Below are 25,887 nucleotides of genomic sequence, written 5' to 3'. Positions count from 1 at the left end.
TGTGGACCAAAATTTTAAATCTTTATTGGGAAAAAACGCAAAAATTATCTGCTTCAAAAGTTTTTGGATTATTTAAATACATGCTTTAATTTCTTTATCATTGAAGCCAACACAAGTTCTATTATCTTTACTTTACATTTTAAAATAAACCAAATTATTTTCTGATATTGATTTGTTTGTGAGCATATAATTGTTGCATTGTTTAAGTTGAATTGACTAAATTTGGAAATTTTTTTTTATCTAAATAGATTTTTCAAAAATGACCATTTAAAAAATAAATACATTTATATAGAAATTATAGATGATTTATTTAGAAATTACATACAATGTACAGTGCCAAAAATCCAGATACTAGAACATCACAGATATATACTATGTTAACTGGTAAAAGAGAAGGGGAGAAAAAACATAACTTTTCTTTGTAAATAAATTCAATAAAATAATCATCTGCTTCTCTCAACAAATTTACTTATGAAGGAAATCCTTTGTTTGAAACATAGTTTAGAAAATATTTTCTTGGGCATTTTTAATAATTTATATTTTTCTCTCCCAAATATATGGGTACTGGTAATGGAAGCATATCTTATTTCATGGGATTCAAGATGATAATTAATAACTCTACTGTAAACATGCTCTTAGAGCAAAAACCATTTCTCCTGGCTTAATGACACTGTATTATATAAAAAAAATTGTAAAAAATAAATTGAATATAAAAATGTATACATTTTCTCCAAAGCCATAATGTAATATTTCCTTCTGAAAAGATTGCACTTAATTAGCATAAAATATACTTTGTAAGTAAAAATAACAGTGTTTAAAATGCACATATTTACAAAAATACAAATCATAACAAGAAAGTTTTAATTATGTTTGCGTTATAATTTTCTTATCTGGAGTATTTTCATTTCTCAATTTTTGTGCAAGTAAACAATAAGATATAGAGATAAAAGAAAAAAGTAGATCTTTCAAGTTTCCTGTTTTAGAAAGATTTCCAAAGCCTTTCAACTTTACCTAAAGATAAAATATTAATTTATTAACAATCATTTTCAATTGTATAAAATAAATATTAATGAATAAGAAAGTATCGTCTTAAATTGATTTAAAAGAATGAATTTCCATGAATTAAATAAATTTTTGGGAGACTAATCTTAAGACATTTTTGCAAACCTTTCACATAAATGTGTGCATTTTATATTTTAAGACTATAATAAACAAGAAAGAGAAGTAAATAGATCTTTAGAAATATATCAAAATTATTGAGTTCATAAAAAAAAAAAAAAAAAAATAGGCATTCACTCAGAAAAACAAAATTTATACTTTAGAATTTAAAATAGTGAGATTCATCAATAATGTAATTTGAATTTTTTATGTAATGCAGATATTTCCTCAGTTTTTTTTTTTTCTTTCTGTATATGGGAAGAAAAAAAAAACTGATATTATTAAAACTAAAATAAAAATGCAATATTTTTTCAAAAACAATTGAATACCCATATATTGAAACTTTTTCAAATGTTTTGTATTTTCAATAATTAAAACGATACACATACATATATGTTGCTTTGGACTTCATTCTGAAGAAGCTATATAAACTGAATAAGGTTTAGGAGGACTGTTTCAAAGATGCTCTCTACAACAGAAATTCATGAAATAGTCATTTATTAAAAAAAAAGGAGAGTAATTACTCTCTCAAAGTACTACGATATGTCATTCTTAGTTTTTGTTCCATAAATTTCTTTTTTTACTTCGGGAAAACTTTAGTTTTTTATGGTGAGTATAGTCCTTAACGAAAATCTTAAATTTTGAAAGAGAAATTTAGCTTAGCAAAGGATGTAGAGAAAGATGGGGAATAAAGTTGTGGCAACAAAAATAATGTTTCAACAAAAGCAATAACATTTTGTTTGTAGTTGTGATTTGGTTCTTAAAACTTTGAAAAGTGTTGTAGGTGTTTAGAAAATATTAAAATCCTTAAAATTTGAAAAACCAGCGTAACAGTATTGAAACAGATATAAATAAAACAAAAATTCTGTGACTGGACTACTCATTAAAGTGACCAAATCTACTGCTAATTTAGGAATTTATAAATTTGAAGCAAGATCTGAATAGCACAATAAATTCGAAAAGTGGCATAGTATTAAAAAATATAATAAAATAGATAAAAATAACAAAATATTTGCAATTCATATTTTTGTATATCAAAATTTCTATATATCGATTTTTTTCCCTCTTTAGACATCATAAAATTTACTGAATATTATTGAATTCTTTTAGATTAGAGGCATGAAAATTTCATAAAAATAAAAAAAAATTAAGGATTAATTTCTTTAGTTTATACATTTATTTTTAATTCTATTCACATTATTTTAATCAAATAATAAAATGAAAGTTTACCATTATTAGAGGGATGATTTACTGAGTGCTGGAATCAAGAGATTCTTAAAATCATCAGATGCAGTAACTATATAATTTTCAACATAATTCTTGCTATTGAATTCTGTTTCATCCAAATAGTACCTAAAAAAATTCACAAAGTAGTATATATAGTATTTATAAAGTAGTTGGTAGATTTACTATGTGATTTCTATTTTAGAAGAGTTAATAATAAATTATATTTTTTCAGCTGTTTCACCATTTTGGAAAAACATTTACCATAAAACATTTTAAATAACACAAAGATTTAGAACAAATTTTAACATATAACTGCAATGAATGTAAAAATAAAGTTGTATGCTGAATATATATACATGTTAATATTAGTATACAGCTTTATTAAACTTAAAGAATTTAACAATGCAACGTTGAAAATATTGATTCAGATCTTAAATCTTCATTATATATTCTAACATTGATTATTGCTATAATTTATTTAAAAATTTCTCGTGGAATAAAATGAAAATGCAGTTTTAAGAAATATACCTTACATCAAAAATATAATAAAATAATTACAATATAAGCTCAATTATTTGGGAGATTAACATTTGATATCTATGTTAACTATCTAACTAACTGCACTGTTTTACAATTTTTAACAAACAAATTTATCATAAAGGGTGTTAAACATAGCATTAGAACCTATTTTTTTTTAAATGTGAAGTTCTATCACCGTTATTATTAGGAGGTGATTTTTTATAACTCAAGAAGTTAATTAATGGAAAAAAATAATAAAAACATAGTTTCAGTCTTAAGCATTTCAATCTTAATGTGAGCAACTTCCATGATTTTTCGTGAAAAGTGAGTTGGAAAATTTAATGTTGTCATAGAAAATACTTTTAAAGAAACAATGGGTTATTGAAAACATTATCATATATTACCAGAAAATATTGCTTTGAAATGCATAACCAAATGCATCAAAATAACAAATATCAAGAAACTTGAAGTGTTATTTTTCCTATTTTATCCTTTGGTCCCTATTTTGAAAATAAAATAGAGGATGTAACATCCTTATTACCTGGATGGTTATTACTCTAACCCTATTGAATGAATCTGATCTTGGTGGCAATATCTATTGTTACATGCATAACCAACACAACATATTTTCCCTCATTGTTTAAAATATTAAACTTATACAGCAAATCTGTGAAATAAACTTAACTTTGAGTACGAATAAATTTTGTCATTCAAAGTTTTGCTTTAAAAAATAATCTGTAAAATCCACTTGAAAATTTTTGACATCATTAAATTGAGACTCCTTTGTATTAGAAGATGGCAGGCTTAGTTGCTGAATTTAATAAAAATGATTTCAAAAAATAAATCAGAGAAAATTCAAATGAATTAATGAGAATTATTAATTCTCTTATCATTGATTACTTTTCACTTTTTTTTAAAAAAGTTGTTAATATATAATAGTACTTATTTTTACAATTTCAATTTAACAAATAAGACAACATTTTATCCCTATTAAATGAGTTTTACAAAATTTTATATATTTTAATGACTCCAAAGTAATAACTATTATTACAATCAATTTAGTTAGTAATCAATCGGTTTTGCATAGCCTCTCAAACATTATGTATAATATATGTTTTTTAAAAATATTTTCATAAAATATAGGTAAAAGTGGAAACTTAAGAAACTGGCATTTCAGCACATGACAATTTAATGCCTTTCAGTAAATCTTACCTGTAATTAACCATCATGCCACAAGAGTTGTCCAAACCACGTGGTGAGAGATCTGCCAACCAATTCAAGCGCCACATAACTGCTCCATTTCTGAGATGAAAATGGGCTGAAAAAATGATGATAAATATAAAATGTTTGATTATAGATCACAAAACGAATACAATATCCCAAAGTTTAAAATTTCTATAAGAAAAGGTTTTTGATTCCAGTTTGGAAAAGGGGAAATATTGGCATACTTTCAGTTTTTATAAATTAATAGAATTAAAATAACATATTATTCTTTGGTTTAATATTTTTTAATTCTATTAAAAAAACCCTGATGATTATTTATCCTGAATTAATATATACTATTCACAGATCCAAAAACTCAGATTTTGTAAACAAAAAGAAAATGCTATAAACATTTTTTTTTCTCTCGAACATTAAATGAAAAATGAACACAAAATGTTCAAAAGAATTATAATTATTTAACAAGTAAATGCAGGTGCATTATTGAATTATTATAATAAACACAAATATGTATAAAACATTTTGCAAATTACACACCCACAGAATTTTGCTCCAAAAAACTGGCTGCATATTTTTTTTTAACAAAATACATTTGTTTAAAACTGTATACAATTCCAAGTAATATAAAAAAAAATTGAAAATGATAATCCCTTAATGATATTTAATAAGGGAAAAAAAACCATTTCCACAAATTAAAACTTTTATCAAAAGAAGTATAGAAAAAAATTATTAAAAATAATTTTAATTACCTATTTCTTTTATAAATGTAACATTATTATTCAAATTTATAGAAATTTCAACAAAATAAAATAACATACTTCGCTTCAATTGTCGATCATGATAGCTAGAGAAACAGTTTTTTTTTTTTTTTTAAATTATTTATTTTTGCAGAAACCAAAAGTAAATATTTTTATTTAGTAGTACATAAAGTTGAAACAATAAATTATTGATTTGTCAAATTAGATTTACATTCCACTTAAAAATTACATCATAAGTTTAAAGAAACAGGTCTAATTTGAAAAGAAATAAGATTTTAGAATAACTGGTACTCATTTTCTAAATTTCTTTACTGTACTAATATGAGAGTTTTCGATATATGTAAAGATTTAGTAGAATCAAGATTCAAACCTAAATGCCTGATTATAAATATCAACAATATTAGGTATTCCATAAGATACTCACCCGAGGATTTTAACAGGCTGTCTCTACAAATATACAGGCTTTATTTATTAGTCGTTTATTTCATCGTTTCAGATGCCCTAAAACTCTTTTAAAGTATATTTCGTTAGTAATACAATCTCTTTTAAAACTTTTTATACATCGTCCAATATGGGTAACCGAAGGAAGCATTTGCGGCATGTATGCCTTATTGCTGTAAAAAAAACGAGGAAGTGCTGCTATGACTATTACGACAGTATGCAATTGATTTAACAGATTTAGAGCTGGCAATTTTATTTGAAAGATAAAGAACGCAGCCGCCGCAAAGCAATGATACATACGGATCTAATCAAAGCTATGTTAAAGCTATTGAAAATCCGCGAAATAGCAGATGCTACCAACATTGCCAGGACAATGGGACATAATTATATAGGACATGTCCATCGATATAAAGTTTGGATTTCACACCTATTGACGGAGATCGGCTTTATGAAACGCGTCTCTATGTGGGATTTGTTTCTCCGGCGACGTGAAAGAAATCCTTTCATCAAGTGGTTTGCCACTAGAGGCCAGACTTAGATTCTGTATCAAAATGCATGTATAAAACATAATTGGTATAAGGACAAAAGATCTTCAATTGCCACGATGTTTGGATTTCATCCGAAGAATGTATAATTTGTCACCAGCATCTTCCTCAAGGTGAAACCATCAATCAAATCGCTTCAGAAGATAAACGGCCAGAATTGACGAAGCGTTGTTTTTCATCAATGGTGAAAGCTTATAAGCCAGTTAAAACTACGCTACCCGAGCAATTGCTTTTGTATCATAGTCATGTTACTGGGCTGCGAACCACAAGGTCCCAGGTTCTATCCTCGCCCATAACAATCCGCCACTCTGGTGACCTCGGACGATGAACCTTCAACTTTCGTACAGCGTAAGTAGAGCCATCTACCCACAGCAACCCAAAGTCGTCAGACTGACTTGACGCAGCAACAGCAACCATTCACCCACACACGCGCTCGCCATAACGCTTGGCGCTACTACATGGATCAAATGGATTAAAATCAACAGCTAATATATCACCACTCAACAGCCATATCGTTCGTCTCATCTCCGACTCACTGGAGGGAGAGTCTGTGGTGAAAGCTTATAAGCCAGTTAACAACTACGCTACCCGAGCAATTGCTTTTGTATCGTGCTCATGTTACTGGGCTGCGAACTACAAGGTCCCAGATCCTATTCTCGCTAATACCAATCGCCGCACATCACAACAATACAAAGCAATATACTACATTGACTATAAGAAAAACTTTTACATTTTGATTGTTATGTTTTACCGCATTCTCCGTATTCCCCGGATCATGCTCTATTAGACTACTACTGGTACCTGTCTTTAAAAATATTATCTTTTTAATAAATAGTTCAGAACGACAATGGAATAAAAACGCATTTCGAAGAATATTTTGCAAATAAGCTCTACTAATTTTGGAAAGAGAAAATAATAAGGTTTTCAAAGAGATGATAAAAAAAAAAAAAAAAAAAAAAAAAAAAAAAAAAAAAAGGTGACAGAGTAAAATTGTTATAATATATAACGAAATATATTAATTTTAAACAACGGATCTTTATGTGGTATCAAAAAATATCTTATGGGTATCCTAACAGCAAGATATAGCAAAACTCTTAATGATCTTGTACACCTTTTAATATTTAAAAAAGTTAATATTTTATCACCACTCATGTAACACAGAATATTGTATATAAGATTTCAGCATTAAACAGTACTTTTATGATTCTATGATAGATTGCAACTATTCATTGTCCTATAAATGTAAGCGCATAATTTGGATATCAGAAGATAGCAATTACGTAGCTAATATGGAAAGAATGTTATGAAATTTGTAATTTTATTTCTCCGCACAATTAATTTCACGGTAAAGAATGACGTTTTGCAGATTGCTCAGATAGATTCCTAATGAATGACCTTCCGCCTTGGCGGGTAACGACGCGAGTTTGAGGAAAGAGCGAAAGTCCCTGAAACTGCTGGAATTTCGACAGTATATCGATTAGGAACGAAGTTACGGCATCTTTCTAAATGCCCTGTTCAGGAAACTATAAAAAGCCGAGAGATAAAGCTAAGAATCTGCCAATATTAAATCAACTGATTTCAACTCCAGTGAGTAGCTGAGTGAAGTCTCTCTTTGGAATTATGATTTCCAACGGAGTTCAGCCCTCTCTGAGTATTTTGTATTACAGTTCTTTACTACCAATTTGCTGCTGTTTTGAGTACGTTTCGTCCGTGTTTTGTTTTTTGTGCATTCACGTAGAATAAAGCACCGTTATTTGTTATTGAACTTGTTGCACCATTTCATTGCATACCCGCCTAACGGATTTCGGATAATTTACGAAACAATTTGATACATTACCAACACTATTCAGAGCATTGGACCTTCTCTTTTCAGAATACAAGTAGTGGGCGCAAATTTTCATCAGAGGAGTTTTCAACAATTCTTTCAAGTCTTCATTATGTATCCACTGGTTTGATGCAACAAGACTTTGAAGGCTGCTCCACAAACTTTGCTGATCTGCAGCTGAGAAAACATTTTTCAAAACAGACTGATCTTTCTCAGAAAAGAATGAAGAGATTACAGAGCTTCCTAAAAAGCATAAAGAAATATCAAAAACGTTGTTTAATATTTAAATCACATATTGAAATTTTCCTCCCCCCTCCCTACAATTAAATAAGATACACCAAAATCAAGAATACTTATGAAATCATATTATAAAGAATACATAGGCAATATTTCTGCACAGCAAAAATTTCGCATGAAATTTAATTAATATGAAAATATATTCCAATCAATATGCGTTAAATGCTTTAAATATGCTAAATGCTACAATTTACTACAGGTAATGTACATAATGTGCTACTATAAAAAAAGCACAAAGCATGAATAAATAAGAGATTAATATTGAGAGTATCCACTCAATATTAATGGGCAAATAAATAAATAAAAGATTTACACAAAAATAGAGCAAATCATGAAGCTTTAATGTCATTATTTTAGACCATTTCACTGGCTATTTCAGAGAAATTCCATTAATCAACTAAACATCTTGAGGACTTGGCAAACGTTGATTTCTCTAAAACATCAATTTTTCAAAGCTTCATGATTTAATCTGTTTTTGCAAAAAATAAATAAATAAAATAAAATAAAAAATAAATAAAATAAAATAGAAAATAAATAAAATAAAATAAAAAATAAATAAAATAAAATAAAAAATAAATAAAATAAAATAAAAAAAAACAATATTTTTAAAATGTAAACGCATGAAGAATATTTTACTAAATATTACTAATTGAAATAGGGGATTATATAAAAAGTAAGTAATTTTTTCTGCAGTAGGTACATTTATTGTCTTAAACAAAATAACACAATAATTTTTAAGTTAGTTAAAACTTATAATATTTATCTATCTATAATGTTTTAGAAATTAGTTATTCAGTAGAAATAATTTTTTAACTAACATATACTATACTGTTTGAATTAATTAGGACAAACACGTTTTTCTTGTCGATTTGGTATATGATCACCAGTGATATCCCGAACCGCATCAAACCGGTTATATCTGCCTAGTGGTAGTGTGACGGGTCAACCTTGACTATAATTTACACATTTGGCAGGTTTTAATGCATCAGTAGATCAGTTGTGAGATAGTTATAATTTTAAATTCCACATAACACGAGTTATTTTTGCATGTTCAAAGATGGATATTACTCCCAGAGGAAACGTTCTAAAATAATTGTTCTTAATGAGCACACTTTTATGACTGTGAGAGATATAGTTACAGCATTTGGTGTGGGAAAATTAAAAGTTTCAAGAACATTCAAAAACATTTTAAGAGCATTTCAAGATTCCGGATCATCGTCACCAAAAAGAAAAGGAAAATGTAGGCGCAAACGGAAACTAATCCAAGAACTGATAAAGTTTTAATAAGAAATAGCAAAACATAGCTAATAGGAAATAGCATATAAATCCAAGAAATACAAGCTCAGACCTTTGAAAGGATTTATTGGACTATGGCGTTGAAGTGAGTACCTCAACTGTACGGAATAGGCTTCTGGAAGTGGGTCGTAATGGTCGTCAATTTCTAACTCAGAAAATGATGAAAAAACGTGCATGGACTAAAAAATACCGAACTAGAATTGTTAACTAATATAAATCAAGTGCAGTTAGATGAGGTGTAGGTGAAACTCTGCGACCAGATCATATCCAACAGACTGTAAAACACCCTTCTAAACAGATGTTTTGAGAATCCCCCCCCCACACACAAATGGCACTGGAAGCTTAGCTCCTCTTAAAGGCTGATGGCACCATAAAAAGTTCCTCTTCCTGATGAATTCTGTCAAATATATAGAAATATTACGCAGAAGGATTGTTCCATTCAAGGAAACATTTGATGGAAATACTTCAACATAACTTATCCCCTTGTCACACTTCAAAATTGGTTCAGACTTCTATGCAGGAAAATAAAATAAAAGTGCTGAATTGCAGCCTAAGATTGGCATTAAGCTCTCAGTGGGGTAATTTCACCAGAAATAAATCCCATTGCGAACTTATGGCATGTTCTCAAGAATCGTTTGGTTAAGACGAATTGCACGACAACAAGACAAATGACAAAAAGTGCTATACCACTTGACCACGATGACGAAGTCACGAGCATGTGCTCTACACTAGTGGAGTCAATGCCAAGACGCATTAAAGAAGTCATTTCTGCTAAAGGTTGACATACTTTGTACTAATATAGAGATATATCAGTCATCTTAAGGTATGTACTAAGGTTTTAGAAAATATCGTTTTTTTTATTTGTCCCAATAAATTTGAATAGTATAGTATATAAGTATATATTAGTTTTAATTGTTCCTAGAGTTTTTGTTTGTTTGTTTTGTTTTAACTCCATTATTGAAGCACATTATAAATGCAATAAAATAGAGAATTTCAATAATTTTTAAATAATAAACAGCACAGAAATTTTTATTCAGGCATTAATATAATTACTTTGTATATCAACAGATATTGCTCAATACAACAAGATTTTAAAGAAAATTTTATAAAGAATGAGAAACATGCAGAAAACGCTCACTGTTTGGCTTTCTACAATGATACTCAATATAATCAGAAGAATTATTATTGCTTTAAAAAAAAGATTTAATTCTATCTCATGACTTTAGGCAACAGAATAATTCCAATATAACAAAAACTATTCAAAAGAATTTGGTTACACCGAAAGGTAAAAGAATTGTGAAAAAAAAAAAAGTCAATTTACCTCCTCTCATCTTTTTAATTTCCATTAAAAACCAATCACGGAAACCAGGGATAGGAGAAAGTGATGACAACTGAGTAATATGAGGAAACTCGGCAAGAACTTCTTTCACTACTTTTTTAATCAGTTGATTTCCCAATTCAATTCCATGCAGACCTTAATGTAAAGAAATGTTGAATAGTCAGTTAACATTTTCTTCATTAAGAATAATGATTTAATGAGCACATTTAATTTATTGCATAAATCAAGATCAATGTTACATCTTTTTTTTTGTACAATAAACATTTATAATCAATGCTGAATTGATTCTTTGTTTTTTGAAAAGAATGAATAGTGAGAAATATGTTTAAAACTGTATTAATTTTCATTAATATTTTTCTAGCACAAACATTTAATCATAACTAAAATGAATAAATATGAAAATTTTTTAAAAGCAATGCTTCTACAAAGAAGTTAAAATAAAGTAAAATTTAAGAGGAAGACGGCATGTTTTAAATAAAAACTTTTTATATTGTAGGAACTCGCCTAACGAACATAATTCATTTCTGTAACGCGAAACAATTTTTTTTTTTTTTTTTTTCCCCGTACGAATCAATATAAAGTACGACAAAGTGTTCGATTTTGAAAGGGAAAGAAATACCCTTTTGAAGCCCAAAACAAATTTATCATAATTCAAATTATTTATAACGTATAATAACATTAGCTTTTTCTTTTTCAACAAGAAAATTTATAAAGGCATTTGTCTTTGGCTACGTTTCAAAATTTAGAAAAAATGAGATGCAGCATTATCGTAAATAAATTTATAGCGGCGCATATTACAACAATATTTTTAAAGCTATATTTCTCAAAGCACGATACATAAATTTCCCATGTTTTCAGCACTTCTCTTATTTCAATGGAAGGTTATTGTTTTGCTGAGACTATTATTTTTTCCCTTCTTGATCAAATCTCATTGGTAACTTTTTGTTGTGACGCAGTTCCATAAGTTATCTACTTCCACCAGCTCATCGATATCGTCACTATCCAATTCTATTATTCGCATAATCTTGGTCAGAGACAGAATCTCGCCGATCAGGGCTTCATTGATACTTGCTGAAGTGGCCTCAGATTAGGCAGTGATTTCCGGCTAAAACTTCTCCCATGCAGAAGTAAGGATTATCTTCAAATAAACGCTCAACATACACTGCCATCGAAGATGCAGGCGAGTCTGACATGTGACGTCAGGATGTCAAGACGTCTTCTTGTCACTCATTCGGCGAAACATCGCTCCTTAAGAGAGTCACTTTTTTACATTTCATTTAGCTCGTAATGCGAATGAATTACTTGTTATGTGAGGTAGTCGTTAAGTGAGGTATGATTATGCTTATCTAGTATTTATTAGCCAATTTTTTTTTTTAATTTATAAAACCATTGACTTAATAATTCAAAGCTTATTCATTTTTTTCCACCTTAAATTTTTAGCTTAACTTTATATTGTTCTAATTTTAATTCACAGCATTTAATTACATTTATACTCATTACATAATAAAAATAATAATAAACCTTTTTGGGTAGAAGTTATGGAATAGAAAATGGCAGCTTTGATTTCTTTAGGATTTTCAATGTCATTCTGAAATTTTACAGTGGAATCCTCGGAACTTGAACGTGCTTTGGTTTGTCTCACAATGGACTAAAACAAAACAAATAACAAAAGAAAGAAAATGATAGGAAATATTTAATAGAAAATTCAATTTAGATCATATATCAAATTATATTTAAAACTAAAATAATGTTTCTATAATGCAAATGCAAAATAATTTTGGTAAGAAATCTTAACTGTAAAAAGAAACTTAAAGTAGAAGAAACAATACTTTAAAAAAATTGACATTTTTAATAGATTAACTCAATATTCTGAGAACTAATTCCGACAAAACCTTAAAAAAAACGTAATGAATATCACCATAATATATCACAGTAATGTCCCAAATAATTATAATATATCTATATATATAAAACGCTTACGTGGATACAAAATCAGGCCGAATTTTTAATCGCATTTGGCAACATTTAATACAGTCAAATGAGTCAGGCTTCAGTTTTTTTTCCCCACGCTAACGAGGTTAGGTTTAACATGTTTTTGACCGATTATTTCAAACGATTCTGTTTATTTTCTTAGTGTTTGATGCTTTTAAAATTAAACATTGTTAATTAATCGATCTTTCGGAATCATTCCGAAGTACTTTTGAATTAAAATAAAAAAAAAGAATAAAGGAAATAAAAAATTTCTAATCTGCATTGCGTTACCCCAAATGGCGTAGAAAATTCACACATTTGCGTTACCCTAACTGGCAGAAAATTCACGCATGCGCAGTGTCGTCTGATTGTTGATAATTGTATTTTCATCTATTTACTCGCCATTTGGCGACACATCGATCTTGCCCGGGAACATCAACACGCGGCTTGATAAGATTTCAAGCGAATGCTATTCTTGAATCGGTTTGAAAATTTTTAAACAAAAAAATAACGGCAGAAAAAAAAGGACAACATTTTTTAAGTCGGGTTTAAGTCGTGCCGTATAGATTTTAAAACGAAATCGTCGAAAAAGAGAAGACAGGTCGAATGAAAATGCTCAAGAATTGTTCATAAGAAGATCCAGTCGTAATGAACGAGAGAGGGTTAAACGTTTATGTGTACGGAGCGAAGTTTCCAAACTACAGAAGCATAGTTGCGGGGCTATGTCAGGACTCTGGTCTTTTTGCCAGGTACATTACTGGGAAAAAGAAGTAAATTTAAGTGGGAAATACACGATATGTTGTTATGATAAAAAAATTTTGGAACATCTGTTGAATCCACCAGAAATATTGAAAGACTTGCTGATCAGTGATTCAATCGAAGAAAGAAACTATCGTAAGCATATAAGAGAATATAATTCTGCTTTAGTTTTTGCTTCCATGAAAGCTCAAATTAAATCTCCTCCTGGAATAGGGCCATATTGCTATAGGATTCATGGTCAGATATACCACATGGTTTCTACTTTATACAGTCATAACAAACCAGATTATGGTCAGTTATATGTGTTTGATATCAGTGAAGCCACTGAAAAATGCATGGAGAGAAATGAAGGAAGTTTACTTTCTGTGATAAAAAGACTGGATTGTATGTTGAGAGCAATCGATCCGTTCATCGATTGTTACCTGCAGATGCATCGTATAATTGAAGAAAATCCTGTTACAAATATCAGGATGGTTTTCATGGAGACCAGAAATTTAGACATACGTAGATATAACCAACCTATTACAAAAATAGAAATTGCAGCAATATTTGTTGGAGATAACATATCGAAAGACATCTGCATTTATCCTGTAGGTAATAGCTGCAAAAATATTTCTCCATTAAACCAATGTTGTGATCCCATGGTCTATTCTTGCTGTTTCCAAGAGGAAAATTAGGTTCAATTTTCGAGTGTACCTTTTGGCTTACATTTTTTTTTAACATTATTTTATCTTATTTTGGAATGGACTGAATTTGAATATAGCTCCTTTCAGACATTTTCTTTTTGGTAAATATTAAATTCTTATTCTGTTTCTATAGTGTAACTTCCAAATTTGAAAAATTGTGAAAAAAGCACATTGTTTAAAATTTGTTTGTAAGGTGGATGTACATAGTTATTTAAATAAACTACACCATATTTGTGTTTACAAAGAACTTTGATGCAGGTGATTTTTGCGAGTGTACTTTTTGCTTTACATTTTTTATTTCTTTCATTGTTTTATCATATTTTGGAATAAATTGATTCTGAATATATCTGTTGCTAGACTAACGTGGGATAGTAGATGGCGAGCGAGCGAAGCGATCCGAGAGGAACTGCATTAAGAGGAGATTGCCGAGCATAAGCGATTAAGGGGTGGAACCCCTAGTTTATCTTTAAAATTGTAATTAATATCACAGTGCCATTTTAAAGTAGAATCAATTTCCATACAATAAGAGACAGAAAAGTAAAGAGACATAAAACGAATTAAAGGATATTCGAATCTCTAATTCAAAAGATAGTAGAATAATAAGGTTTCGAACATGATTCACTTTTTTAAATTTTATTTTTAAAATTTATTTGCAATTATATAGAGGTGATAATTAATAAATAAATAATGTATTTGATATCTTAGCAATGCATTTAAATATAAACAATGAAAAATATTCTTAAAAATATTGTTAAAAATTATTAACATAAAAGAAAAAAAATGAATGGAAATAAAATTGCTAACACTGAAAAGATTTTTTTTTTTTTTTTTTTTTTAATTTTAAGTGGTGTAAAAATTATTCTGTATAGTAATATGTGCTGATGTTCCTTAAAAAAACTTCAAAAATTTTGATTAATCCTTAAATGAAAATTTCTGGTAGCTCTGGGTCCAGTAGTTTAGGTTGTATAGGGATTTGAAAATTTTTTCTTCATGCCTATCACAGTTTTTAAATAGTATGCCAGCCCCAAAATATCTTCATACTAAAAACAATAAATATATTTTTAATTTATTGAGAAGTTATTTATAGATAAGGATATTAAATTTCAGTGCTTGGCATTTATGCAAGGAAAAAAAATAGGCAAGTACATGCAAGTTATGAAGACTGACTTTATGGAGTACAATACCTGCCACTTAATGTGATCATTTCGAGACTTCACCGATTAAGACATTAATCGAATGGGAAAAATCAACTAATCATCAACAGTAAATGAAATTCACTTACAGACTATCTATAATTTTTTTTCTTCAAAATTAAAATATTCTAATTAATAATTGTGGCTTCACAATAATTATTTCTTAACGGTTCATTCATATATTGTTTGTACTTCTATTGTTTTTTTTAATTGTTAAATGATGCTGCATGTGGGGTTTCAAGATATCAAAAGCTTGACTCATTCCGGCGTTCTCTGGGGGAGGGGGGAGGCTTCAACGCAGTTGTCCCCGTTGGAATCATCAACTCATTTATTTTATAATTTGCTCATTTATTTACTACTAGCCGCCTTTGGCGACCAGCCGGTTCGTCAATCTTAATGCTTGTTAAAATTTTAATAATTAAATATTTTACGTAATTCCTATTTTAATAGCTTCTTCACCAAAATATTTTAAAGCTTCAAATTTTGATACTCATATAATTTATTCATAATATTATAAAGGCTTTCAGACATAACGTAATATTTATTTTACTACTTTTCTGTTAGCTTCCGTAGAATTTATGCTTTAAATTGAAGTGGAAATGGTTAAATTGGAATTAATATAAGAGCATTTTTTAGTGAAACGTAGCATTTTTTTTTTTTAAATATGAGTACTGAAAACCGAATCGCTTAGTATTTAAACCTTATGGGCACTAAAGAATATCTTAATTTATGTAATATCTCAAGAAGTCTTCTACAAAATTTTCTCAGATTCATCACGAACAGATCAATTAATTAACAATGTTTAGTTTTAAATGCATGAAACTCTAAGAAAATAAACAGAATCGTTTGAAATAAGCCTTCAAAACCAAGTCAGTATCCGTTGAAAATAGAGTTGTCAACAATCAGAACACAATGCGCATGCGTGAATTTTCCACGCCAGTTGAGGTAACGCTACGCAGATTAGAAATTTTTAATTTCCTTTATTCTGTTGAAGAGGTAGGGACGCGCTAGGATAGAACCTGGGACCTTTAGGTTAGCAGTCCAGTAACAATCCGATTATGCCAAAACAGCTGTTCGGGCAGAAGCGCTGTTACTGGCTTATATGCAATTCACCACAGTACTCTCCCTCCAGTGAGTCGAAGGGGAGACGAACGATACGGCGTTGAGTGGTGATGTATTATTAGGAGTAGCTGTTGTCTTAATGGGCTGGTACCCAGTTTGAATAGCAACATGCTTGCGCTAGGATAGAACCTGGGACCTTTAGGTTAGCAGTCCAGTAACAATCCGATTATGCCAAAACAGCTGTTCTGGCAGAAGCGCTGTTACTGGCTTATATGCAATTCACCACACTGTTTTATTTTAATTCAAAAGTACTTCAGAATGAATCTGAAAGTTCGATTAATTAACAATGTTTAATTTTAAATGCATCAAACGCTAAGAAAATAAACAGAATCGTTTGAAATAAGCGGTCGAAAATATGTTAAGCCTATCCTCATCAGCGTGGGGGAAAAAAAACTGAAGCCTTACTCATTTGGCGGTGGGGAAATGAAAAGATTTTTTGGCGGGAAAGTTAGTTTTTAATTAATAATTAAAATTCTAATTAAAAATTCAAAAAAAGGGACCACAGGTGCACATTCCCGATCTCCAAGGTATGCATGTGCCAAATTTGATAGCTATAGGTCGAACGATCTAGCCTGTAGAGGGCCAACATACACACACATTGAGCTTTATATAAGTATAGATTTTATTCTATTATTACATTTATAAAAAATAACACTCACGACTTTTCAAACTTTTATAAAAAGAAGCACACACGCAGTGAAATTTTCAATTTGCGATGTCCTACCTGAATGTAGTTAAACTTTTATATCTGTTAAGAATTTCAGTTTTGTCTTTTAAATATCAGTTCTTTTTTAATCAATTTTTTTTATCATAATTCAGTCGCAGAAACTGTGATTACTGCTGTTTCATGCGGCATGAAATTCCACGAATATCAATCGCTAACGCTGATTGAAAATGAAGGATCGATTAATCACCTATTTCAAAACTGATAATATTAAACGAAGTATAATGTTCACATTATACGAATATTTTTATGTGCATTGAACACATCGGTACGAGGTCAGAGTATTTTGATAATATAAAGCGAATGATAACATTAAGCGGCCCACCCCTATATTAATATACAGGTTATTTAACAAAAATAAAATAAAATGCTGTAACTGATTTTTATGAATTGTACAGTATCTATACTTGCATGCGGTACGACCGGAGTTTAACCCCCTGCTTGGCGAAATTTTCAAAAATCGCCGACAACGGTCTTGTGCCGTGTTTTGCGAAATGTTCAAAAGCAAGGGAGCAATGTCCAATCATAGCGCATAATAAAGACGAAAGATAATAAGTTTGCCAGTCTGGAGGTTGCCAGCTTTGGCGCGTTATCGTAATTTGGCGAAGAAGAGGGTTAAACTCCGGTTCAACCTTGCATGCTGCTAGAAAAAAACAATGCAACATAGCCTTTTCTCTGATTAAAACTAACGAGAGTAGTCTCCCCAAAATTTTCTCGCATACTGTATAATAAGAAATAAATTTGTGTTTTAGATGATGTCAACAAATTTCGATTCGAGATTTTGATAAACCGCTATGCTTTATACCTCCCTGCATAAAAAAAAAAAAAAAAAAAAAAAAAAAAAATTAGAAAAAAAAATTGGCATTATGTTTGCTGTTAGTAAATATGATAACTCAAAACGCATTCAGCTAGATAGACAAAATTTCATAAGTGGACTAATGTTTAACAAATGTTGAACAAAATCCATTCACTGTCTGCCTGGCTGGCTATTCGGGCCCAAGTGAACTCAATAACTGCAAAACGCAAGGAGCTAGGTTAATAAAATTTGGTACACAGATTTAGCATCTTATATATGAGTAGTTATCAAATTTTGAGCAAAATCCATCATTAAACAGTTGACCATCTGTCAATCTACTTCTGAATTACTGTGCAATAACTTAAATCATTGAAATTCAGTATGTTATCTTGCGACTGCAATTGCAGTTTTGTGCCCAATTTGGTATCAATTGGTCAGCAAAAAAGGCGTCTGAAATATATATTCTTATGCTATAATCAGTAAAAATGCTAGATTCATGCCAAAGGTCTAGATTTCGCACTATTGTTCACCAATAACATACAAGTAATTCACAGTGTTGCCCAAGATCTATAATTTTACATGGTATAAACGAGTTAAGGCCTTTATTGGAGATTATGTGAGAAAGTTTTGGATAGACCACTTTTGCTGCTTTTATCACAAGTTAGGTATAAAACTACAAGTCAATTTTTTTTAATGTAAAACTGTTGTGTACCTGAAATTATATATAAAGAATTAATATATCATTTCTTACTTTTGAATTTAAATTATTTATTTCAAAAATTCAGATTTTCTCAATGAAATTTATTCTCATAAAATAATTCCATCATCATACACAACTTCAAAAGAAAGACTAAAACGTTTTATATCTCAGTAAAACACTTACTGCAATGCTGGAGGATATCTCACTTGTTAATGCTGTATGCAAAACTACTATGGGTTCTCTAGGCATGCAGCTGTGAGTAAAAACATAGCACCTCCTGTAGGGTCCAACACGTTGCTTTATGTCAGTCCAACTTCTAACTGGGTGAACAGCTTCATATTGTGAAATCTAAGTAAAACAAAATTTCATAGACTAAACCATTATATAGTAATATTAATTTATCATTTAGTGATAAAAATAAAGCTATAAAATATAAGAAATCGAAATGAATACTATCGATTGTTATAACTGAATCTCTAATGCTAATCAAGGAAAATTGTGTTTGTGTTTGAGCATTTGCACTTCACATGCCTAATAGTTTCATCCAGAGTTACCAAACTTGGAAAAAAAAATCCTTTACAGTGTAGAATATGCACTTAAAGTAATTTTTTAATTAATTAAAAAATTAAGCAAATTTCTGGCATTTTTCCACAATACCTCTCAAAAATATTATTGCAGAAAACTAAATTTATTATCATTTTAAAAACCAAAATATAATCTTTTTATTTAGCTGTTATGCAAATTTTTCCTAAATTTTGGAAAATTATTCAAAATATATGAATAAATAAAATTGTATAATATTTAATATTTATATTTATTTAATTTAAAATTAAATATTATTGTAAAATTTCATTTTTACAACAATATTCAAATTGCTTAATTTTGCTTCATTAAATACATAATCTCTAGATTTTCTTACATTGTTGAAAGCTAAGAAAGAAAGATTTTGTTTATTATTTGCTTGAATGCATATGCCCACAGTTTATATGAATAATAAGAAAATGGAGGTACAGAACCACAAAACACGCAATTTGAAAATATATAAATCAGATAAAGAAGAATTTAATACCATTGATGTCATCAGATTTCGTATCATAAGGCAAACTCAAATATACAATAAACAGAGCAATTATTAGATATTAAATAATACAGTTTTAATGTCAATCACAATTTGATTAAAAATGCTTTGGTACAGGAATCAGGAACATCAAGGTGCATTAAACCTTTAATTGAAATTAAATACAATCAATATTTCACTGAATTCTCCGATCATTAAAAATGGTTAATATGAAATATAAGAAATATTGAATGATTTACTTAAGTGAATGAAATTATTTCTGCACAGTTTTATTTTATTGATCCTAATAAAACTGTTTCATTTCATTTTCGAAATTAGAAAAATATCGAAATTCCTTCTTATAAAGCTTATAAAATATAATAATAACCAATTGAAAACATATTAATCACAACTATCACATAATTTAAATAGTAAAAGATTTCTTCTTTATCAATAAGCAATAGGATATTTTTTTAATAAGGTATTTTACTAAATTTAAAAAACTCTTAGTAAAATTATCAATAAATTTATCAAACTATTTTTGAATTATTACCGAATTTTATTTAAAAGGAGAAACATAGTGCTTCCTTAAAAAAAAAAACCTTCTGTCATTTAAAAATTGAAATTGCTATCATTTAAGTTAAAATTAAAAAAAAAAATTAATGAAAAAGTATTGATTTTAGTAACATTATATTTGCCCCCTGTCTGCCAATTAAATATTAATTACAAAACATAAAAAAATCTTATAATAATAACGAATTAAAAAAAAAAGAAAAATTTTTAGATGTACTTTTATTGAATAAATGCATAATGAGCTACTGAGTTATGCATATTGTAATAATAATACTCATTAGATTTTGAAATCTAAATACAAAGGACATGAAAATTCTAGGTCCTTTTAACATTTCAATAATATTTTTAAATTTATTAGCTATATGCTATTTTTAAGCAGGAAAAAACAAAGGCAATCCATATACTTTTTCCAGCATGTAGCATGATGAATCCCATGTAATCCTTTCCAATTTCATGAATCCAACATTAAAAGAAAATGACAATATCTCCTTTACATAATTGTTAAGAGTTTTCAAATGATGTGTTGCTTCATCATTGAAATCCAAAGATGGCAACATTTTCTGAAAAAGTTGAAAATTATTACTCTTTCTTAAATGATATTTAGAAAGCAATAAGTTTCAATAAATTGTAGTAAATATTATTCACAAAAATATTTAAGACAAAGAAGAGAAAATGTAAGTTTATTTATTTTACAACTTTATATATGATGATTCTTTTGAAGCTGGTGATAAAGTTATACAGATTAAATTTGATTCTAACTTAAAATCTCTCACATTAATATCTAGCATAATTATCCACATACAAATTAAGAAGTATATATGTAGCGTAATGTAAAGTTATTGTAGAATTAATTTAAAGCTTTTATAATTAAACACTTAAATTATTTAAAAATATTTAACAAAAAATTTAAAGAAAACAATATTAACTAATAATAAATCGTGGCTCATCAATTAAAAGAAAAGTAGTGTTAAAAAATATTTTTAAGGGCTGATATAAATTTCTTCCCCATAGAATACTGCCAACTTTTACTACACTAAAATTCTAAAATTTGATATTTCCCACTCTAGATGAAAATTTATTAATTTACTTGACTGAAACAATAGGATAATTTTGCAGTCACATATAAGTCATTAATTAGTCTAATTCCTTAAAACTACAGTAGTAAAAAAATAGTAGAAAGTAGGTCCATTTTTGACTATAATTTTAAAAAAAATCATCAGAATAACTAATTAAAAGCAAAGAAGTAAAATATTTTTTTTTCTATATAATACTGAAAAAGTTTTCTTTAACAAATATTGAAGAATTAAAAAAAAAGTTAATTTTATAAAAAGTTAAGGGAGAGAGGGCCGAAGAAAGGGGAGAAGACAATATGTGATTTTACTTATGATTAGAAAAGTGCTCAAGCTTTTATAAATTTAGAAATTTTATACTATACTTAATCAAGCATCATGCAAATTAAACAATTTTGAACTAATAAGCTTTATCTCTCAAGTTATATAAGCTTTTAATCTCTAAGCATGGTGATGATTCACAGAGCCCCAACAAATTTTCATATCATAATTGCACCTCATTCAACCTTTCATTCAGCACCTGATTGCACAAATCTAAATTGCATAAGTAATAATCACCATTTCTTAAAAATTTTGATTTAAAGTTCCATTTTTTTATACATGTAATCATACACAGAGTCTGTAAAATTCTTGGAAAAAAATGGAAATGGGGCAAGAAAATTACTTCTGGTAGAATCTAGGGTTGAATACAATATGAGAAGCATGTCATCAGCTGCTGAAGTGATATTGAGCTGCTGAAGTGAAAAAAAAAAAAAAAAAAATGAAGCTTTTAGGCACATTTATCCATCTTTCTGAATAAATAGATGCATTCATGGACAATTGTTATGATAATGCCACATGTTAACACATACTATTCATGCAAAAGGAGAAGGACTTGCCAGATTTACTTTTACTTCATGTTTCTCAGATTTGAATCTACATGATTTCATCATTTGAGGATGCATGAAATAATAATTACATGATTTTAATTTTTCTTTTCTAGTAAAGGATTAAAGTAGACAAGTAATGCTTCTATTTTCTGCCAATATGAATAGATGAAATACTTTGGCAGTATATATATACATGGAAATTGAAACATTACACATAATAATTGTGGATGATAACAATAAGTTCTATGGCAAATATCTTTGTCAACTAATACTTTTTTTTTTTTTTTTTTTTTTTGCTACAAAAATTTGTAGACATTCTATATGATATTAGATATATAAACAATAGAAAATTCTGTAAGTAAAACTGAACTCCCAAGACAGCTAGATTTAAAAGAATTGAAAAATACATACCAAAATATCTGCACGGACATCAACTATAAATTTTACTCCACCATCAAGTTTTCTTATACGATTGAATGCATATGCATAACTTGGATTGAGAGATGATTTTAATCTGTCTGCAGCTTTTAAAATAACACCAGTTCCTTTATTCTGAAAATATAAAACAAGTATATAGAGAATATATAATCTTAGAAGGAGAATATTTTTTCATAAATTAGGATAAATGAAGTTAAAATTATATTGCATGGATTTCTCTGCTAATAATTGCAATTATTTATTCATTGAAATGCATCTTTATCCTATATGTTATATTTTAAAAGAAAGAAGCTAAAACTATAAACTAAAAAAAAATGTTTAAATTTAACTAAAGTAATTTTTTCCAAATTTAGCTTAAATTTCATTATGAAATACAAAAAAAAAAAATTAAAAAAAATCAGGATAATTATTCAGAATAATCTAATTTTAATAGAAAAATTCAATAGATACATAATGTAAAAAGATTCTGCAAAATAGTGTTCCAATGAGTTAAGGCACGAAACAGTTGCAGAATTTGAACCTTAGGATAAAGGTTCTATTCCTGTTTGTACTTTTAATAGTAGAATTGAAAAATAGATAGACAAATGTGTGCTTTAGTAAAGAACTGCTCACTGCAGTTGTGCTAGGTATTTGAGGTTTTTCTGATTTTCCTTCAAGTGAAGCATAAATATGAGCCAGTTTCAGTTGAAAATTCTCGAAGAAAATAAAGTAATATATGTTACAGTTGAGTCAGATTTTTATCTCAGGTACAATCTAGGTAATCTGAGTTGCTTCAATCTATAAAAGATGGAAGCAATACTTACTTTTTCACATGAGTTTTTGTATCATGGCCTAGCCTGTTTAACTTTGTTTATTGTTGTTATTGACTAATTCCACTTGATTAACAACAACAATAATAAAAGAAACTTCTAATATTAGTTCAGTTAAAAATATCCCACAATTTTATGCTTACATGTAATTTACTAGGAAATACTAGTTAAGAACATTACTCTCAGTTAGGTTACTCTCAGTTAGGTAAGCATTTACAGCTGTCGGAGATGATGTAACAGTTGTAGATATACTTGTAACCATAAGTTGTATAAAAATTCTGAATATCATAATTTATCTTTTATACTGATTACAAACTGAAATATATACATATAAACTTTTTTTTTAAATGTAATATATATCTACTCACAAAATCCCATTAAAATATTAAATGAAACAGATATAGAATTCACTGAATGCTTTTAGAAAATTAAGAAAATAAAAAGAAATAAATTTACTCTTTTTTTGCAATTCTTTTATTATTTAGTACAATGAAATTGTTTTGAATAAATTATGCTGTACTGAAATCATTCTGTCACATAAAGTCACAAAATAAAATTATGTTTTATTCTTTTTTAACAATGAAAATTTTTCTGATCATATTGATATGATCTAGCCTATGATCATATCATCATAGGCTAGATTACAAAAATCACTTGATGTTACTTGATTACTTTTGGATTTCTATATAATTTTAAATAGATGGGACATCAAAATCGTCATAAAAGGGAGAAAGTTAAAGGCTTAATAAAATTTCAGTTATATATTATTCTATCAAGTTAGGTGACAAAAAAATATGTTTAATATTTAGATGCAGATCTTAGATGTTATCTAAATAAAGTTACAAAAAATGTATTACAGTATAAAAGAATTCTTAATTAATATAATAACAAAATAGCTTATGAATTAAATTACTAATTGTATTTAATATGACTAACCTGAGAAGTGATGTATGATTCAGCTGCTTTGCCTGTAGCACTTTGGTCAAAATTGTATTTCACAGACATTTCTTTTAAAACATCTAATTTTTGGTCAGCTGATAACAGAACATATTGTTTGCAAAATTCATATGCTTTTGACTGGAAAATATAAAAAAGGAGATGAAAAACCATATATACTTTTTCATAGAAAATTAAATTTGAAAAATATATAAATGAAAATACCTCTAATGGCATCTCACTAGGATGCACAATAAAATCCAAGGGTGTTTTTAAAGATGATATCATTTTTGCTTGTTGACTCACTTTTATAGTTAGCCTAGGAGATTTTAATGAAAACAAACAAAATCTTGCCTGGAAATAATTAAAAATATTTCATATATGTCTTTTCATTTTTTTCTCCTCACAGAATATATCACTACCAAGATTTAAAAGTAAATTTGATTCAAATAATTAATATTAAAATATCTTTTGAAATACATAGTTAAAAATTATATAAATATTTTAAGACTATAATTCTAAAAGAATCTTTTCTAATATATTTTCAATGATTAATAATATACAGATTATAAACAAAATTAGGAGAATGTTTTAGTAGTTTTGATATGCACCAGGATTTGATTATATCACATAAAAAACATTTATACATTTAATTTTTTTAAAATTGTTAGAAATGGAAAATTTGCATGATAAAAAATAAAAATTTAGAAGCATTTCAAAATTTATAGAAATAAAAAGAACTGAAAGAATTTCATACTAATTTTGTGTAAATATGCAACTCAATTTCAACTGTAAAGTGAATAGTTCCTATTTAATATATTGTTCTGCAACCAGAAACAAATATCTCCTTTTTTTTAAAAAAAATAAAAACTATATATATATATTTGACATTTCACTATCACTATTTCTAAATTTCGTATTTAGAACTAACATTAAAAATGTCACAAATAACGACTGCATTATATTTTTCATAATAAATACAATGATGATATTATACAATTTGTTCTTGGAAATGTTGTGAAGACATCACAAAATAAAATTATACATAGATAAATGCTAAATTACAAAAAAAAAAAACTTACAAAAGAAAACATTGTTGAAATAAAATTCAATATGAATTAATTAATCAAATAATTCGAATATTTAAAAAATATTTTTATATAAAAAAGCCTGATTTTTACAATACTTCTTTGATATTATTTTGACTACATATCTTCGAAAATAATGACCGTGAAACATTTCATTTCCTTCTCTTTCCAGACAGACTGTTTGATATGTTCATAAACATCCTAAGGCAGATTCTGAATTTATCGCTTTCATATCACAATCACATTTTTCATACTTTGTTTATATTTACATTATAATTTGCGGTTGCAGTTTACTTACTTACTGAAAATGGATTCACAATTTTTCGTATTTAAAGATTCTTTAGTAGTTGCAGGATTTGTATACAATCATTAGAGACTGAAACCTTCTAAACGATTGTGTAAATAGCGTTTAATAAAATCAAGTTTTTCCACTTCGTACGACTTTCTTATTTGTTAGGGTTTTTTTTTTT

At 28.1% G+C, this 25,887-nt stretch overlaps 1 protein-coding gene across 5 annotated transcripts; it reads right to left on the bottom strand.

Annotated features, from left to right (window-relative positions):
* Window positions 1-281: 281 nt before the first annotated feature.
* Window positions 282-25,845, bottom strand: LOC129975079 (malonyl-CoA decarboxylase, mitochondrial-like). Of its 5 annotated transcripts, none has more exons than XM_056087977.1 (12): window positions 25,412-25,682; window positions 24,555-24,683; window positions 24,330-24,470; window positions 22,558-22,698; window positions 20,612-20,767; window positions 18,761-18,925; window positions 12,148-12,274; window positions 10,609-10,761; window positions 7,707-7,937; window positions 4,117-4,222; window positions 2,389-2,511; window positions 282-1,011 (listed from the first exon to the last, which is right to left on the bottom strand). In XM_056087977.1, the coding sequence occupies exons 1-11, from the start codon at window positions 25,421-25,423 to the stop codon at window positions 2,394-2,396; spliced, it is 1,479 nt and encodes a 492-aa protein (XP_055943952.1). In that variant the 5' UTR covers window positions 25,424-25,682; the 3' UTR covers window positions 282-1,011; window positions 2,389-2,393. The 5 variants fall into 5 exon arrangements, with proteins under 5 accessions (XP_055943952.1, XP_055943954.1, XP_055943956.1 ...); XM_056087979.1 differs by lacking the exon at window positions 25,412-25,682 and adding an exon at window positions 25,716-25,845 and having other exon boundaries at window positions 283-1,011; XM_056087981.1 differs by lacking the exon at window positions 25,412-25,682 and adding an exon at window positions 25,720-25,843 and having other exon boundaries at window positions 283-1,011.
* Between the last annotated feature and the right edge of the window lie 42 nt (window positions 25,846-25,887).

This window comes from Argiope bruennichi, chromosome 7 (genome assembly GCF_947563725.1).
Source record: "Argiope bruennichi chromosome 7, qqArgBrue1.1, whole genome shotgun sequence".
NCBI lineage: Eukaryota > Metazoa > Arthropoda > Arachnida > Araneae > Araneidae > Argiope > Argiope bruennichi.
Note: the sequence above shows the minus strand (reverse complement) of the source record. Positions and strands in the feature narration are given on the sequence as shown.